Source organism: Apus apus, chromosome 14, assembly GCF_020740795.1.
Source record: "Apus apus isolate bApuApu2 chromosome 14, bApuApu2.pri.cur, whole genome shotgun sequence".
Lineage (NCBI taxonomy): Eukaryota > Metazoa > Chordata > Aves > Apodiformes > Apodidae > Apus > Apus apus.
The window spans coordinates 4638344-4658198 of NC_067295.1; the positions used below are offsets into that span (position 1 = coordinate 4638344).

Below are 19855 nucleotides of genomic sequence, written 5' to 3' on the forward strand. Positions count from 1 at the left end.
TTCCTATAACCTGTGTAATCTAGCTGGGGCAACTGGAACTGCTGCAGACACCAGGTCTGTTAACTTGTATGGTGCAGTACAGAAATACTGTGTGACCCAGCCCTGCAGCTGTGGTTCTAACAACTTGGAAATCCTGGATGCTATTCTTTTACTGAGCAGGCTGCGTCATCGGGTGATTATAAAGTACCTCCATTTAAACATTTTTAAAATGTAATAGATTGTTCACAAGGATACGGCTTCTGGATTGATCACTAAGCAAATTCTTTAGACCTTAGTGTCTTGCAAAAGTTTCTGTGTCTTGCTTCTAGATTCAGGAGAAGTCTAATTCCCTGAGTATGTAGGGATTAGCAGTAGTAAAATTTCTTTAATATAGAAGATGAATTCAAAACTGCTTAACTTCTTAAAGAAAACAGGTCATTTAAGAAGATGCCTTATTTATACTTGCATATGATGTTTATAAACCCATACCTTCATTTAGTTTAAACCTTTGCTGCATATAGACTCTTGTAAATAAATAGAAGCCAGATATAGTAGACTCTAAATAAATAAATCCTTTATCAGAAAATAAACTGATCTTAACTAAGGCTAAAGAAAACCTCTGCATCAACACTCCTTTTCTTAATTTGTATATGTGAGCTGTTACATGGAATATGCTTGGTTTGAACTGAATTTATTATCTTTACATTAGTTTTAAAATCATGACCAAAATTCAAATCTTTACTATGATTTTTATGAGTGTTTCTGGTCAATGTTTAATATAATGACCTTGTTCAGCACTTACATTTTCTTCATCCTGGGCTTTACAGTCAACTGAACACCAGCTCTTTTTTTTTTTTTTTCTTTTTTTCTTTTTTTTTTCTTTTTTTTTTCTTTTTTTTTTTTCTTTTTTTTTTTTTTCTTTTTTTTCATTACTATTATTGTTGTTAATTTGGCTTCTAAACTCTAGGCTTATATTATACTGCTTTTGAACTCTCTGGACTTCTCCTGGAAGTTGTGTGACTTTGTTTAAAAATAAAAATGAGAACCTGTCGGTTGGTTAACTAGAGCTGAAAATTGCAGTTTACAGGTGCCTTCCTGTGGTCTGCAGTGCGGGGCTGAATGACTGACTCAGCAGTAGAAAACTTGTTGAAAGAAAAAGGCTCTGACCATAACCTCATACAATCTGAAAGCTGCTTTTCTGGGGCCACAGAAGCAGCCTCTGGGCATTTGAGTGTTTTCGGCTTCATATTCAGTGCCTAGAAGTGCTGGCTGTAAATCCCTGTCTGGGTCTTTGAGCATTTCAGAAGCGAGTGGGTGGATTCTACAATAGCAGGGTGCTTTTTTTTTTTGCTTTTTTTCCTTCCCCATCTCCCTTAAAGCAGACTAACCAATTTCACTTTCTTTTCACAAACATCAGCCTCTGGTTCTTCCCCCTCCCCAGCCTGTCCCCACCGACCCAAGTTCCTCTGTTCCTTGTATGCAAGCCAAGTAGTTGGGGGACAAAAGCTTCATTGTGTGTTTGGTTACATTGTCACATCTCTGTCCTCATTTTTTAACTACTAGAATAGAAATTCCTTTGTAATCAGTATGTGATTCTTCTGTCTTTTCCCTTGCCCTCATTATCCTACCTCGTTTTCTGTCTGTATGTTAGAAAGGAATACATTTATTATGTGTCTCAGTGTAACATTTTTTTCTTTTGAGGTTGCCGGTGGTAGTTTGGCCAACTGGGTGTTAATTTTTCGTTGCCAGCAGGTGGAGACAAATTCTATTTTGAATGGTTTCCTCGGAGAAAGGACCTTGGGATTTCAATTATGGTTTAGCCAAAAAGGTTGAAGCTTCTTCACTTTGAGCCTAGTAAGAAGTATTTGGGTATATTTGGGAGTTCAGGTGCATGTATCTGAAAGCTTTTTTGCACCCATAAGTGGCGTTTCATTTTATGTCTTAAGCCATGGAGACTCAGGTCAAGGTAGGAACTGTGTTGGTCAGGTGGTTTCTGTTTGGTTTTCTTGGGTTTTTTTCTTCCTCCCAGGTCTCAAGTGGCTGAATGTGAGAAGCCATTCACTTTTGTTTTAAATGTGTCCAGAAGAAGCAAAATCTTAAGTGAGGTTTGCTACTTTTTGGACTTCTTGCAACTTGGCATCCTTCATGTCATTATGGGTAAGGATGGGACATGCAGGGCTCCTCAGGCAAGAGAATACTTTTGTCATGGTCTGAACATGTTAGTCCCATGCAGCCAGACTAGCTTTTGCCCTTCTTCACACAGCAAAGAGCATGGCCATCCAGGGGGGCTGTAAAAGGCATCTGTTTGAATGCAGTTAATCTTACTATACAGAATACATTCATGATCCATCACTACAGTATCAATTTAAATGTAAGTGTTAGTATTTGTGTATTATTATTCATGTTCACTTCACTATTGAAAGATTTTCTGACGCTTTTATACTCCTTTCAAAAAAACCAAAACAAACCCCACAAAAAAATCCTCCATTTATCATTAATGGGAAGTAGTGGTTCCTGAGAGGGAAGTAAGGGGCTTGCAAATAGAGACAAAAACTTACTACTGTGTCCATAGCTATTTTTAGATCTCTGCACAGGGAATTGTATGGAACACTTCCAGTAATACTTCAAATACTAAGAGCCTCTGAAGCCTTGAGTGTGGGAAGGCTATGGAAAGTGTTCTAAAGACTCTCTCTTTTATATCAATTCACCATTCTCTGGGTGTTTTGATGTGTGGGGGTTTGGGGGGTGTTTGTAATGGGACATGAGTCACTCCCCTATTAACTAACTAGGTGAGTTTTTTTCCTTCTAAGCAGACACTTGAAATAAATCAAAGTGGTTAAATTATGCCTGCCAGAACAGATAGAGTGCTGGAAATGTTGCATAGTGAACAGCCTGCTCCTTGTCTTAGTATAGCGTTGTTGCTGCCTTCTGCTTATGCAGGGAGCTGATGGCCTCAGAGCTTTGTAGGCAGCCAGCTGTGTGTTTTGGGCAGTGTGGAGGTGAGGCACTAGTATTCCCACTACAGAGTGGACAAACTGGTGCTTAAATGGCTCTATTTTGGTACAGAAATACTAAGGCATAGCAGTAATGTAAGGTGATCAGGAGTCAGGCTATGTCTGAGCTGCTGTAGCATATGGAGGTTGTGTGGCAGGATTTGACTGCTTCTGTAAGCCAAGTGAATTGAGAGGTTGGGCAGCAAAGGAGAGTACTTCCTTGGCATGAAGAGTAAGTGACTTCTGAAGTGATATGTTAAATGAAATCAACAGGAGTGATCTCTGTTTCGTCAGAACTCTTCAGCGCCCTTGAATAGGGATTTCTTGAATCCTTAAGTAAAAAGTTTTGTAACTGATCATGTGTCTTTAAGACACAAGGGCAGAGTAGAGTTAGCATTTAACTCTCCTTTCAGCATCCATGCCACAGCCCTGAAACCTGCAGTACTTGTGCCTGGTGTCAACATAATGCCCTGGCTACTGCCCTTCCTCTTCAGGAAACACCCAGTGTCAAACCCAGCTCATACAATTGAACATAACACAAAAACGAGCTTTTCTTTTTGCAAACTGCTGTTTAAATATGAGCTAGAAGAAGGTATTGATGTTGCTTATTCTGAAAGGATGAATTCTTTAAATTTTTTTTAGAAATCCATTGGGGCTTTGCCAGTATTGGTGAGATGTTCAAAGGAAGTAGCCAAACTGTTCCAAGTGCCATCATGGGAAATCATGTTACCATTTAATACACAGAGTTGGGTCCAGACAACAACTCTTGGCAAAATTACTTTTGAGAGCTTGGGTTTTTCTAGTTTGGAGAACTCCAGTGAAACTAGGTTATTGCTGGAGAAGTTATGTGAATTTTTTTATTTTCTAAACCTGGGTGGGACACAACACTCTGACCCAGACTTTTTTTTAAAAAAACAAAAACAAAACAAACAAACAAACAAACAAAAACCACCTCAAAAAAGTAGTGCTACAAACCAGAAACTCATATTTGCTGTTGCTGAGCCTTGGTATTTTGTGATTACAATGTTGGTGCTGAAAGTCAAGTAGATGTGTTTATAACAACATTATGTGACAAAAAAGCTAATTATGAAAGTGTGGATGATAAATAAGCCTGTTTGAATGTAGCATTTATACATAAGAAGTCATAGTGCTATATAAACTAAATCTTCCCTTAAATTTGCCACTTGTTTCTTGTTATAAAAATAACAGCAATAATCTGTTATAATCTGGTTTTGTTATGTTAGAATTCTGAAACAGTGGCTTAATATGACATGTCATATTAACTTGAAAGATAATTAACTTCTAGACTTTCTGTGTGCAGCTTGAATAATATCCTCCTCTCGACTCGTAGGAGGGTGAATTATGGAGGTGTTTTTCTTCAGTTAAATACCTAAGCAAGGTTTTACACCAGTATTGTGGCAACTTAAGTGACAGAGATCCAGATTTAAACTCTTAAGTTCTAGGTCTGTCTTCTGATTCCAAGACCTCAAAAGTTTATGGTCAGGTTATGGAGCTTGACTCATCTTTGTACAGCCAAATAAGTTAATTGCTTGTTTAAATATAATACTGCAAAGCATTGTGGCTGCTCTGTAGTAGGAAGAATTAGCAGTTAGAGTCCCTGACTTCTAATCATGTCTCTAAAACAAAAAAAAATTTTTTTAGATCAAAGTCTAAAGTAAGAACTCTCAAACAAAAATGGCATTTCATTAAAAGAGGTGAAAGTTAGTGAGTTATAGTTTTGGTTTTATTAAAAATTGAGAGGTAATATAAAGCAAAATGCAGCTGGAAACCTTTGCATAAAATCCTGTGTATGTATTTGCTAATACTGTATGTTTTGTCAATTTGCATCTACAGCAGTTAAATGCTCAGTCTCCTACTATATTTGCAGTACTCTAAAAATAAATGCTTAGATGAGATATGTCAATGGGCCTGCTGCCACCAGAAGAACTTCTTGAGCAGTGTGGTGTTTGGCTGCACTGCAGCTAGTGTGTCTTGACAGTCACTGAGATTCAAATTCAGGGCCAAGCTGGAGCAGGAGGCAGAGCTGAGGATGCCTGCACAACACATTGTCACCTACACCAGGGAATACTTCACAGTCTCAGTTTTGCTCTGAGTGCCACTGAGCAAGAAGTGAGAAAAACTTGCATTTAAAGTAGGCTGGATTCAAACCCATTTAGAGAAGTAAAGGCGATAAATCATTTTACACTGCAAATAATTTTGAATTCTAGGAAACTCTACTTGTGCAGTAGCTTTTCTCAATGACAGCAGCCATTCTCTTGAGCAGAGGCATCCACAGAAAGCTGTGAGATGGTTAAAATGGTTATTAGCTGTTCTGAAATACTTTCTGCTATTGGAGAGAAATAACACGAACCAGAAAGGTCAGAAGTGCAAATGTGAAAGAGAAAGAGAACAGCAATCTGTTACAGTACATACCTGAAGTCTCCACCAAGGATTAAAGCCCTCTCTATTAATGCTCTGTGGAAAAATAAAATTATTCCTGCCACTGTTTGCTCCTGGCCTTAGGTTATGACAAAATGTAACAGCTGGATGAAATGCAGCCTGCAGGGAATTGGGATGATAAGTTAGAAAGTAATGAGCAGATCATACATAATAAATAAGTGGCTAACAAGAAATTGATATGCCTACCATATGGGAACTGAGGTGGATGCAGAATAAAAAAAGCTGTGCTACTGGCTGTTGTAGTATTCTATATAGTGAATTCCTGGCACTCTATAATTTTTTTCCTATTCTTCCTCTTTTTTTTTTTTTTTTTCTCCTTCATTTAAAGATCAAGAACTTGGGTCAAAATTATCTCTAAAGTCTGTAAAATGTAAAATGTGTTAATGCATTTCATTAATGCCCTGCTGTCTATGGATACCAAAAGGCTTTCAGACTTTTCAGACTTTGTGTGGTCCTACTTTTTAACTTTTAGGTTCCTGGAGATAGATTAAAAAGCATTGTATTTTTATGGTACTGTGTAAGGCTGCCTATAGGAGTTGTTGCTTTTGGTCCTTGAATGCCAATAAATCTGGACTGTTTTCAGTGTGGTTAAGGTGAATAAGAGATACAACTTCATAGATACAGCTCCCACGTTGAAAGTTTGTTGTGAGAATTTGCATCTTGCTTAATGGTTGCCACTTGTCTAGTTAAAAGGTTTCTTTTTACTGATATTTTATTAAGAACAAACTTTTTGTCTTCACCTCCTAGTGCCTGAGCCCATTAGAGCACTGTCTGGGTGTCCCAAAAGTTTGACAGAATCAGTAGTGTATCGTCCTTGTCTCTGTATGCATATGGCAGTAGTTCTAATTTGGTGTCTTACCTTCAGCAATAACACTGAAACAGAAAATGTAACATTCTTAGACTGGAAAAGCCCTCTTGGCTCCCAGCTCTGGAGAATAAATACCACCCTGCTTCTGGAAAGCAGCTTTAATTTTATTATGTATAAAATAATTAGAAAAAATACTCAGTATGTCTGTCTTTGCAGAATTGTTGTTCTAAGCCCTCATTAGTGCTACTCTAAATCTTGCAGGACTGTATTGAAAATAAGGATTTGTTCAGAGCAAGTACAGCTGTAATTAATCTTAGCATTCCCATCAAGAAATGCTGGCACATGCTGTGAGAAACAAGGAAGGAAACTTTTCAGTTCAGGCTGCCTGAGCCAGTACCCAACTGCAGCTAAAAACCACTGGAGTAATCTCTTTATCCCTTCCTAGTGTGCAGGAAGGTTCTGGGCAGAGATACATCTAACCCAGGGAGCAGCCTGTAGCTTTTCATTATGCTGTTTAATTTCCATGTTCAGAGAGACTCTAATGGATCTTGGTAATTCAAGAGACTTCAAAATTGGCAGCTAGTTTGTTAGTGCAGATTCCCAGTAATGAGAATGTCTTTCAGAAATCTGAGCAAGTTAAATACATTTAAAGGTGTGCTCTTTGTATGGCTAAGGGAGTCTAATAAACAATTCCTTCCTACTGAAATTTGGTGGAAGCAGGAGAGAGCTCCTATGTTAAGTAAAGAGCATATGCATAGGTTAAAACCATGGCAGCACATGAGGACAACTTTTCATCTAGTTGCAATAAAATACCTGCATTATGCAAAGGCTTACAAGTTAGTATTTGTTTACACTGCAGTCTAAAAACAATCAAAGAACACTGTATCTAGTGGAAGGGCTCCAGGCTCCACTTGTCAGACTGGTTTCTACCCTTCAATCTCAAAGGTGCAGCCCAAATGGAGACTCATATTTGTGTTCCTTGATACAGGTTTTCAAATGGTTTTGTGTATTAAAGCTACATGCACCACTTGAAGACCCAGCGAGGACTGTCTTAGCTGTGTCAAAGAGAAGAGAGGGCTCCTGCAACTTGCTATGTGCTACATTAGCACTTTTCTGATCCTATGGCTCGTTTCAGGAAATTAGGCCAAAAAAAAGGCACTGCAGAAAAAGAGGTGAACAGGTTTTTTAAGTATCTCCCTGACTTGGCTCACTCTGCTCAGAAGAGCAGTGCTGGCAATGCACTTTAGAAAGTTCCAGTTTTACAAGTCATCCTTTTGCACCTCATTTGTATGTTCTCTGTAGTAATTCTTTCACACTGGTACCAGACCTTGTCTTCTCCACCTAGAATTGGGAGGGTGAACAAGGGTGATTTGAGTGTCTTTCAAAATTCTCTAAAATGTTCCCTTGAGAAAAAACAGTAAGAGGTTAAGGCTTGGATTTTTCCATGGGGCCACTGAATTTAATAGGATAATAAGTAATGAATGCTTTCAAGCTTTTCTGAATATCCTAGTTTAGAGTAAGCTATGTAGGATCAAGAACAAGTAACAAACACAGATGAACAAATAAGCAAAATATTAAAAACTAGGTCTGTTTTTATGAGGAAGCCTTACTGATGTATCTTCCGTATTTTTATACTTAAGAGAACAGATATTTGAAGGTGTTCTTAACTTGTGACATGGATAGTTAATTATGTTTAATGAGCCTGTGTTCTTTTACAAGACAGGATCTGGCAGAAAGCTGAGAAGGAAATTGCAGGTAGGATAGGTAGCAATAACTTGCTCAGTTGGCTGTGATTGTGTTCTTGTTAACTGCCCAAATCTTGATCCATCTACAGTGACTTCTTGAAAATATTGTCATTTTCTTCAACCTAATTTTCTTCTGTTTTCTTCCCCTGCCGTCTCCCTAACAAGCCTGCTCTGCCTTAAAACAATGACTGTTTTACTCAAGGTATTGTGCAAGGATAGAGCTTAACTTGGGCTGTAGCTCTGTGATAATGATGGTGAGCAATAGGAAATGGTGGTTAAAGGAGCTCTGCTTTGCCCTATGCTTTTGCTTATGTTGGCACAACTGGTTTTTGGAAGCTCTGCTGTAAATCGGGAAGCTCGTCAGAGGCCGAGTCCAACCCTATGACTGATGGTAAGCACAGCCAAGGTAGTGACATGCTGTGGCTGTGTGAAGGAGCAAGCAGCTGGCATCACACGTGACCACAAGTCACCTTCATGTGGTGCTTGCCAGGAAAAGATGGCAGTGTCTGTATCTCACTGATCCTTCATCGAAGCAACGGTTCCTTTCCTCCATAAATATTTCCTGACACTAAAATAAGATGCTTGTACTTTGAGGATGCTGTGTATTTTTTAAAATGTTTGTATTCCAAGTTATCAGAATATACAAAGTGTTTGCATGCTGTTCAGAATCAAGATTCTGATCCATGGGTATTGAATGTAGAGGAGGAAGTGGTGAACAGAGGGAGGGAAGAAACAAAGTATTTGACTTTTGAGTTTGCGTTGAATTATAGCTGTATGACAGTGGAGGTTTAGACGACTTAAGGATGCGTCTGAACATGATACTGTTCCAGAAGTACCTCTCAGAGATTCTCTACTGTCACAAAGCAGTCAGCTGATAATTGAATGTTAGGGGAAGGAGCAGAGCAGTTGTCTTCTCAAAGGAGAAGAGTAAGGTTAGCTCAATACTCTGCTGCTCCTTTTTCTGAACCTGCACTAGCTGGGAAGGTTTTCTGTTACAAAGGCAAAAGGCAGCATGGTCTCTACCTTGTCCTTAGTCTGCAGCTGTACTTAGAGTGGTTCTGTGGAGTAAACCTGTTTTGCTCTATTATTCACTTAGTATTTGGGGTTGAGGAGGAAAGCTTCTTGGAAACATCACGCAAGATTTTCTGTTTGAGAAAGTGGAAAACATGTTGCTCTGAGAAGTAATTTACTGACACCTTTCAAATGTCACCTCTGTATACAACACAGATTCCTGCAGTTCAGACTGTGGCAGACTTGTGCTTCATTTGGCTTTACTCCTGAATAAACTGTTGGTGTTTCTCCTTGCAAGGTCTGCTCTCCACCACACCCCCAAAGCCTCTTAATTTGACTTGCTTTCCTTGATACTCACTTAATTCTACTTTGGAAAACTCAGTAAAATCTGAAACTGAAAAAATAGTGATTTATTGATTGAACTCTTTCCCATTCAATTCCATCTCTGAATTCTGCTTATTTAAGACTTATCTCCATCTAGTTTCAGTCTGGTCAGAGTACAGTACTGAGTCACTAATGATGTTAGATGTGGGCAGAAGACAGAAAAACCACCTACTATATGCTTTTTTCTGTCTTCTTTCTCCCAGTCCAGCACATGCATTCTAAATTACAAGAAGTTCAGATGGCTGTCTGCATGGTTGGACAGTTTCCCTCTCTGCGGTTCAGTAGGTTGTGACTGGAGCTTTAATTAGAATTATTTTTCCAATAGGCTAGTCTGCTCAACAGCTTGTAGAAGTTTGTTAAATCAACTTGTGTTTCCACTGTGGCTTGATTAATTTACATGTGTAGATAAGGCCTTAAGGATGGAAGCTAAGTCACTTCTTTCAAATTGCTTATTTCATATTTGTATTTGTTGTTGGACGCTGATAAACTGAGGTTTGTTTCAGATCACCAATGGTTGTGTGAGGTTCACTGTCATTTATCTGCTGAACTCAACATACAGCATTGTCACTGGCAGTAGAGCAGGAGAGATGAGGTTCTAGGGAGGGCAGTCACATCTGGGGTGAAACACTCAGACCCACAGTACAGCTGGGAGCTAATGAAGTGGGTGTTCCTGGCACAGGACATGAGACAGCTCGGTCACTAGTGACCTGTGGGATTTACGGGGGCACGGAAAGGTCACACTTTGTAGAAGTCAATGCCAATCTCAAGTGTAAGTGGGTGAGTGAGAGATGTTGAGTAGCTTCTCAGTGCTGAGAGCAATCTAATATATGTTGTGAAATTCCATTGATTTAAGAAGTCACTGGAAAGCAAGCATGGTAACAGCTGGCAGAAACAGTGCACTTTGTAGTTCAGAGTTGGTCAGTCTCTTAGAATTAACAGAAAAACGTTTTTTTCTTTCTAGGGCAAAAGATTTTTGAAAATCAGACACTGGCTTGAGGAACCCCTCAGGCTTGGAAGCTTTGTGTTTGCTGTAGTTGAGCTTGCTGAGTGCTGAGGTAATGGGCATGCTGAAAAACTTCAGAGTAGTGCAAACAAAGTGGAATTAATTTTTGTTTTCTGCACTCTGCTGCGGGCACACTTGTTTATACAGGAATTAATCTGTTAAATAGCACACCTGAGTGCCATTCAGTTGTAACTTGCGTTTTACCTTTGTCTGATTTCCACCTAAAACCTAATATTCAGATACTGAACAGCTTTCTGAGTCTTACAAGACAGTGAGAGGACAAGAGGTAATGGATCGAAACTGGAAGAGGGGAGATTTAGGTTAGACATTAGGAGGAAATTCTTTAGTGTGAGGGTGGTGAGACACTGGAACAGGTTGCCCAGGGAAGTTTCTGATCCTTCTGGTCACATTTTAACAACAGACATAGACAAATTTCAGTAAAACATGTCTCGGGTGATGTTTTCACAGAAAGCAGAGCCTTTGGGCACTCTGCACCAAATGCTGTGGTGTAGAAAGCATCATTCTGCAAAATACTCAAGGTTATGCCTGTTGTATTGGTATTCAAGTTGCTTAACTTTCCCACTGGCCATCTGCCATGGAAAAGTCCAAGCCCAACGTTCTCCCATGCTGCTGTAAGCTTTCATTTTTCAGCCCACAAGATCTAAGATACTATTTCCCGTCCCTTTATCTGATAAGATTCGAAAGGGAAACTCTTTGGTAAACTTGTGATTCAGTCTTGATCAGATGGTCATCGCTGCTGACCAGATTCATTCAGAAGGTAATATTTTTTTGTGTCTAATCTAGTTCAGCAGATGTCTTCTGTAAATAAAACAAGTTTCAGGTTTGCATACTGAGCTGCTGAAAACAAAGCATGGGACCGGGGTCACCGAATAACGTAATTGTGCGTCGTTCCTGTTGAGCTGTGAAAACATTTAGTTGCTTCTAAATGCTAATGTATTAAAATGCCCATTTTTGCATGGCAGCTGCCCACTGAGACTCAACGGGATAATTTTGCTAGTGGTTGACCAGAATCTTGGATCCAGCCTACCATTTACTCCTTGGAACTTTCTATTTTAACCGTGGCAAGATTGCTGCTTTCAGTTGCTTTCTCTTGTGCGTCTTAGCCAACTGTGCTTGGAATGAGAAGCTGGGCTGGCATGTGTTGGTGCAGCTTCACCGAGAATGGCCCGTGTCTGAGATGAAAGGGTTCTGGCAGCAATTTTAGACAATGTATTTGCTTAGACAGTTGGCAAGGAAACAGGAAGGAATCCTTTCATGGGATGCTTATGGCTAGGTCTGTTGTTCATCCGTGCCAGGATGAGTGTGTGTGAGCTGGGCACGCTGCTGGTGTTGGATGCAGTCATCGGACTCTCTTAGTTCATAGAATTCTTAGAATCATAATCATGATTCCTCCATATGAATTGGGTATCTAAACCCTTGCTAGTTGCCAGTCAGTGAAGGTTATGAAATGCTAAATCACAGTAACTAGTGTACAAGTCTGCCTCATTAGGAATTTTTCTAGAAATTAAAAAAACACAATAATTAAACCCTTTTGTATTGCAGCATGCATCTTTGTTTTGTTTATTACGAGTAGTGTTTTCTCTGCTTTTTGCACATGCTTTTCTTCCAGTCATAGCAATTCTGTGAAACAAGAATAGCAGAGATGAAGGAGTCAGTAAGTAGGAGTAAAATCAAAACAACAGGATTTTTTGTTAATGTTTCTTGAAGCTCATGGTGTAGGATGAGCTTGCTTTAGTCTATTAACAGAAAATTCCTTTCTTTCTTGAGACACTGTTTCTAGTGTGCATATTTGAGACAAAGAGACAGAATTGTTAACATAGTATCAAAAGTAATTTATCTCATCTACATCCTGTTCTTGTAGAAACACCTAGAATTTCTGGGAAAATGTAACTTTTTACATTGCTGCACTCTGAGACGGAGTTGCTGTATTTAACTGCTGGGAGAAGCTTGCACATGTACTAGTTGCCCTTCACTAAGAGTGTCTCTTAGCTGGAAGGTTGGAATTTCACTTGGTCACAATTTTTGTGACTGATGTGAGAGCTCAGATTAGCCTAGACATTTTGGGGAAAATTAAATGAATATTTATCACCTTTATCTTTTGTCCATGTGCTGTAAAGCATACAGTTTGGCCAGTGTGTTATGTGCAGGGAGTTTATAGAAAGCCAGCCTGACTTGGACAAACAGATCTTTGCATTGCCTGTTTGTACTGAGCTGATAAAGCATGAATTTCTAATATATTTTCAAAGATTAACATCTGATAGCTAGGCAGTAGAAGGAAGAGATAGTTTTTAGAAGAAGCTGGAACCAAGTGGTACTTTTTTGTAGTTGGTATGTTTGTAGGATACAGATAGCAGCAACTTGGATAAGCTCTGGAGTTGCTGGATGGAAGCCAGTGGCTTAGTCTGTTGTTAAGGAGGAAGTAAAATAATACTAGAGGTTTGATAGTTAGAAATTTGTATGGCTTAAATAAGGAGAAGTGATTAGTCTCTGCCTTGGAACTCGTGATTGAAAAATCAATGTTTGTCTTGTGTCAATAAATTTCAATGCCCAGACAGGGTGTAGAACGGCATCTACAGTGTAGAACAGGCATCAGCATTGCAGGACAATTTAGTTTCCCACAGCATCCTTGTGAGTGAATGGTTAACAAGCACAGACTTGTTTACCTTCTTGGAAAATAGTTCATTACAGAAGAACACACTTTTGACTGTAGTAAATCCATGCCCTGTTACCTGTGAGGCTGAATAGAAGTGCAGATGTAGAAGTAATCTGTTGGAAAAGCCTGCAGGTTCAGGGATGGGGGGGTTGGTTGTTTATAGTTGCACCTCGTGAGAATTTTAAGCCTGGGTCTTCAGGGTTTGTAAAGGACTGCTATTTCCCTCTGACAAAACCTGAATGCAGAACCTGGAGCTGTGGCTGTGCTCAAAGGATACATGGATTATGGTGGCCAGATGTTAAGCTGCTTGTAATGACCAGTAGGTCAGATTTCCTCTGTGTTTCTCAGCTCTGCTGCTGAATGTTTTGCAATCCTGAATGGAGAAGGGGATACAAACACCCGCTGTTCTTTAATTCATATTACTGTTGCTTTCACCTTGCAGATTCAGTTGCAGTCTGTGGTAGTTACAGTATCCGTTTCTCCCTGTGTTTTGCTGTGTTGTGGGAATCTTGTTAGATCTGTATTATATGGTTCCTTCCTGTGGGGTTTAATTCATCATCTGAAACAAGCTAAGACTGACAGGTCTACCTTAAACTGTGCTCTCTAAATTTAGCAGCTGCAGACAGAATGATCAGGAAGGGCTAAATTAATATTATGTCAAAAAAAAACCTTGGGACAAGGAAAAGGGAAAAAGCCAGTTTGGAACAGAGAGTCCCCTTTCAAGTCTTTTAGTTCAGATCAGAATGTAGAGGAACTGCTTTTCAGAAGGAAAAGTTTGAAATGCATCTGTATTTTGGGGGATTGGACAATAAAACATTTCATTATCACTTATGATCTAACCAACTGCCAACTCTGAGTAGCTGGCTGAGGGGTAATGTGAGAAGTTGATAAATTCTAGCCTTTCTTCTCATTCCCGAGTTTCTGTGGGTATTTTAAAGCAATCCACATATTATCTGTTGTGCAGTTATTTCCATTAAATAAATGCTGCTTGGTGACTCTGCTCAAGTGTTTTCTGCTTGCTTTTTGCAATGAAGCTCTGAATGGCAAAGGAAGTGATGCCAGATGAGTTATATTCTTTCTTTAGGGAGATTTCATATGTGTTATGAGCTTAACCTGAAGGGGCAGAGATGTTACTTTCAAGGTAACTTATTTGACAGTAATGGTAAGATGATATTCATATAGTAGAAAATATATACCAAAAAATGGAATAAATATTTATCCATTTTGTGTCTTTTGCCCCTTGAGAATACTGTGTTCAAAATAATCTAGGATATAAAAGAAGAGCCTTAGAGCACTATTTCAGGAAGTGTGTGTGTTTACGTTTTACCTTTCCTCCCTTTCTCCTCCACCAGTCAGTTTTTAAGCAAATTGTACTATTCTCTCTGGCTTTGCCAAACTTTCAACTGCAGATAGGGCAGTTCTACAAAAAAATAATAATAATCCAGTGGTGATGCTGCAGTGTGGGACTGGTGGGCTCATTTAGGCCTTCTGTTTGTGTTTCTCGATTCATACCCCCCCCAGTTCCCAGATGTGCAGTGACTCATCCTGCGGAACAATGGGAACAGCATCTCTTATTCCTTCTCTTGGTCCCAGTTGGCAAAACGGTTACTCAGAGGATATGTATTGCAGAGGGAGAAGAGATCAGCAGTGAGAGAATGAATCATCCAAGGTTTGTGGTAACTCTTGCGGGGTGAGCAAGAACTTAAGGAAGACCAATGTCTATACTATGCACTGGTTTACTCAGGAGTATCTGAATTATATAAAATTCACAACCTGAAAGCCATTCTTCCTTCCCTCCACCAGTGTCCCAGAAAACACAGGACATGCATGGAAAGACAGCATTTTGGCATCTTGATGTATCAAAGATTATTTTTTTTTTAAAGCTAGCTGGTTTGTAACAACAGGAAAATAGATGATGGTCATCTCAGGCTTTGCTGATATAACTTTAAATGCAAGATATGCCAATAGACTATTAGTTAACAATTTTTTTACAAGTCAGTAGAGACAGGAATGAAATAGTGTCTTTCAGATCTTAAGAGTAAAAAGGAATAGTGTGCCAACAAGGAAATACAAGAAGATTTGACTCCTTTTTCAATCTGAAAAGACAGAAGCTCAACAGTCTTCTATGAACGTGGTTGATCTGGGGAAGTTTCTTGAGCTGCTGGTTTTTGTTGACACACCAACCTGTAAAAGATGGACACATCTGACCTAGATCTTTTTTTTGTTTGTTTTTTTTTAAGTGGACACACCAAGATTTTATTATCTTTAGGTATTTAAATATAGTATAAATAACATTTACGTCTTTCACTTTGCTGCTTGCAAGCGTAGTTCAAAACAGATTGCAATGTTCAAAAAATTACTGAATTAACTTTTTTCACTACAACCGTTAAAATTGTGGGATTGAATTAGCCAGTCTGAAAAACTAAAAAGCTATTTTCTGCTGAATCTATTGCAAGTATATGTTGCTACTTGTATAGGAAGTCATGCTAGTGAACCCGATACATCTGAGATCTGGAAAAGGAGAGCATTCGAAGTGCTGAGCCAGCTTTTGAATGTAGTTGAATGACTAGATGACTTTGGAGAAACTCTGAAAGTTTGTGCTGAAAAAGCCACATCAGCTTATTTATAGTCAGTATCTTCAAGAGAAAAAAATAATTCAGCATGAGAGGGGCAGCTGAGAGGTTTTTATTTCAGTAATAATTCGCCTTGAATGGAAAACCTACCTTGATTCATAAACTTGGGGTGTGTGTGTTTATTTATATATTTATACACATATACACAAACACTCATGTGTTTGTATGTCTGTATAATACTTAAAGCATGGGGTAGCATTTCATAGGTAATAATTTATTGATGGCATTCAAAGTTGCATTCAAGTGCATCTTGATATAAAGCTAAATAAATTTGACTTCTAGATCTAATTAATATTGCTATTTGCTTTCCCTGGATGACAAGGAAAAAATTAAAAGCTAAATAGATGCTCAATTGATAGAATTGTTTTGATTAAAAGTACTAATAGAAAACAGTCCTAACACCTGGAGCTTCCGTATTTCCCTCATTTAAATCCATTACAAGTTCTTCATCGAGTCAGTTGGTGCCATCTGCAGTTGGTCTGTGCTGCCAGCTCGAGGAACTGAAATACCCCACATGCTTTCCAGAAGCAACTGAGTTTGGAATGAATCAGAGTAAAATGTAGAGCAAGGTTACATAGGCAGTAACACAGGACTTAATCAGGGAATCCGCTTTAAAGTAGCAGATTTTGAGTGTGTGGTGTGGCTTGATTATTTATTTTTTGGGGGTGGTGATGGTGGTCGTTGAGTTTTTTTTCTTCTCTCTGTGGGTTTGTGCACTTTAATGTTTTGAGCTTTTCTGAACTTCAAACCCCCTGGAGCTTGTGAGGGATTTGTTGTTTTGACTGGAAACAGATATTTTGACTTAGGTAGCGAATGTCTTTGAATTCTGGGCTAGAAGAGAATATTCCGACACCTTCAGATCTGTCAGCCCATGCATATGGTGTTCACACCTGTTCCAGCAACCTGACTCGGCTACCCAGCTATCCAAGTGTTTTGCAATTACTGCTTAAAATCTCCCAGAATGAATTATTTGGCTTAATTGCAACATTACAAAGAGCTCTGTAAGAAACTCAAGAAGTCTAGTTTCCCTAAATCACTGCAGAAATCAGATGTTTATTTTTTCATTAATCATGCTGTTTTTCTTACCTTCTTATAAATGTACAAAATGTTAAACTGATGCATGCGTGGGGCAGGAAATGGGGGAGGCAGGAGCTGTAAATCAGGTGAGTTTTTGCTTGTGTGTCCTAGCAGTTTACAAGCATCCAGCTGTTTCCTGCTTCCAGCGTGGGAGGGTGCATGGACAAGGCAGGGACTCTTAAAGCAACTGTGTAGAAAATAGGAACAAGTTGTATCAGAGATGGCCCATCTGCAGTCTTGTTGCACGTGTACAGGCATTGTCTAGGACAATCCACAATAGATAGAGAAGGTTTTTTTTGTAGCTTTTCTTTTTTGGGCTCTCCCATCTCCTAAATATGAGTAATGCTGTACAGGAAGATCTTTTTTTCTTACTCATGCAGTCTGTGATAACTCTTCTGATCCAGCAGAGTGCCAAAACATACAGGAAATTACTTTCACCTTATGAAAATTCATGATTGTAAGGAAGCTCTTAGAGCAATTGTTCTTTAGAAACTTCCCCCCCCAGGAAAGTAATTTTTTTCTGCTAGTGATCCTCCGTAAAACTTTTGCAATACACAGGAGTTTTTTGCAAAGATGTGTGTTTTATCACTTTGAAAAGACACTTCAATTGTAAATGTTAGGAAATAATAAGCTACAGCTCCTTTTTGTCTATGCCTTATGCTGAAAGTATGTACTTGTACAGTACACTGAATCCTCTGATCTCCAGTCTGATTCTTTAAAATGAACTGTGCTGTTGGCATCTGTTTCCAGTTGCACTGGAGGGGAGTAATTCCATTCTGCTGTCTCAGGCCTATGGTGTAGAGGAGAACGTTTGGTTTAAGAGTTTGTATTGCTGTTGGAATCTGAGATGGTATTTTGAGTGTTTGCATTCTGGTAAGGACACCTACTGTCATTACTGACACAGCCCTGTAATGTGACATATGCAATGTGTTTTGCTGCCTAAGGTGATTAAAAGGCAGCAGGGTTTTCCATTGTATCATTCTTACAGCATGGCTACAACTGCAAGACACGAGTCCTAAACAATGAAGATACCCTCTTACTGAGCAGATTATCTTCATCTGAACAAGTGAAAGGGAAGTGTTTGAAGGAGAATGGACTTCTGCCAAAGATAGTTTTACTGCAGAAGTAAAGTCTGCATCTATATGGAAACAATTTTATTTCTTCTAAGGAGTATGTGCAGGGCTTTTTGGATCCATTAATGTGAAGTGGCACTTGATTTGAGGGTGATTTGGGGGCAGGCTTGTTTAAAGAAGAAAAAAGAAAAAACAAAACCACAAAAACCTCTTATGCATTTTCACGCAAGAATAAATAAATGTCTTTGTAAATGTTGCTTATGTTCTTCTTGATATAATAGCTCAAGGATTTTGTACAAGAATAGAAAATCCATTCTTAAAACTCTTGAGCCTAAAAGGGAAGCTATCTGGAGAAGAGAAATTCCTTCAGAATGTTCCAGATTTGGGGAGGAGGGATTGATAAGCAAGCTTAGCTTAAATTATCGCAAATTGTGGGTACGTCTTTCACTTTTCTAAAGATGAGCCAAGCAGTCTAGGATATGCTTTTATTCACTGTTACAGCTTTTAAACAAAATACAGTGGTTTCTTAGAAGTGTGTTCCATCTTGACTCCCACTCACTGTCAACTAACTGCATATATTGTACAAGGGGATAAAACCTAATTCTTTACCCCAAAGGACTGACTTTAATAACACTTTCTTTTCATTGTAAAGACTTACTCAGTAGATTTGAGCATTTATTCAGATCTTTACTCAGCTTTGATTTTCCTAGAACTAATAGAGAATCACTTTTAGAGGAATTATTACCTTACCTACATGTGGGTGGTGTGTTCTGGCAGCTCCACTTCATTATCAGCAGTTTCTGTGAATGGAGCTATGTAGTACTTCTGTTGTTCCAGCTCCTGAAGCATACCAGGATGTTATCCAAGCTTCCACTTATGATACTGCTCTGTTAGATCTCAGTGCATGTTGGACAGTGAAAAGGCTACAGTTCAGTTGACTTTGCTGTCCTAGAAACAAGTTTAGTTCCCATCTCTTTTCTTTTCCACAGGGCGAATCGGTGAAATACTTCCTGGATAACCTGGATCGGATCGGTCAGCTGGTAAGACAGACCTTATCTTTCTGAACCAAGAGAGCTCAAAGAGATAAAGGAAGCCTGAGTGTGCTTTTTGGTTTGGTTTTTGTTGGTTGTTATTTATTTTTTTTATTATTATTATTCTTTATTAGTTATTAATAATAATAATGCATTAAACAACTTCAGTGTTTTTTCTCTAGAAAAAAAAAGCCTTGTAAAACTGAAGCTTAGTATTTATCTAATATTTTTTGACAGACAACAAATTTGGCTTATGGAAGTTGTATTTATACATGCATTTTCTTTTATAAGTCCTCCTACACATTCTCTGGATCTCATTCCCTTTCTTATGATGATCTGATGGCTGGTGCTACTTAAGGTGGCAGAATGAAACATTACCAAATAAAAAAAAATTAGTAGCGTTTGTGGAATTCAAAGTCTGTAATGAAAACATCTGTCAGGAGACTTAGGGGAGAAAGAAGGGAGATGATCTTCCTAAATAGTAACAGTGATAATCTTTTGAAGAACAAACCTCTCTACAGGGGTGGACCGGGCCACAACCTCCAGGGAGTACAGCAACTGTATTCACTGGTCAGGGAGTGTGAACCTGGAAGAAGTATTTACTCTAAAGCTTGCAAGGTGTCCTTTGTAAGAGTCATGAACTGTGACCAACTAGGTTGCAAAGAAATCATTTCAGTGATGCCTTCTTTACTGAACACCACCTAAATGGCAAGAACACTGCAGCTAAGAATTTCATAATTCAAAATAGTCTTCAGCCTGAAAGTGAGAGGCTTGAAGGATGAATACATGAAGGAGTGCATTACTCCTGTATTTTTACTCTCATATGTCTCAGGAACTTTGGTAGCTGTTTACCAGTGTGTTGAGATAAATGGTCAACAGTCCATTATTTTGAAGTGGAGTATTCATTTTTCACTTGACAGTTATAAAAACATATCTTTGGTTGATTTTTCCCATCTCTGGTGTTACCCAGCATTTTTTGAAGGA

The 19855-nt window shown here is 38.8% G+C and overlaps 1 protein-coding gene across 1 annotated transcript in view; it reads left to right on the top strand.

Moving 5' to 3' along the window:
* Positions 1 to 19855, top strand: part of GNA12 (G protein subunit alpha 12) — a 41409-nt gene that overhangs the window by 14172 nt on the left and 7382 nt on the right. The window contains exon 3 of the mRNA XM_051632345.1: positions 18830 to 18880. Coding sequence (XP_051488305.1) covers positions 18830 to 18880 — 51 coding nt within the window. The remainder of the gene's footprint in view (positions 1 to 18829; positions 18881 to 19855) is intronic.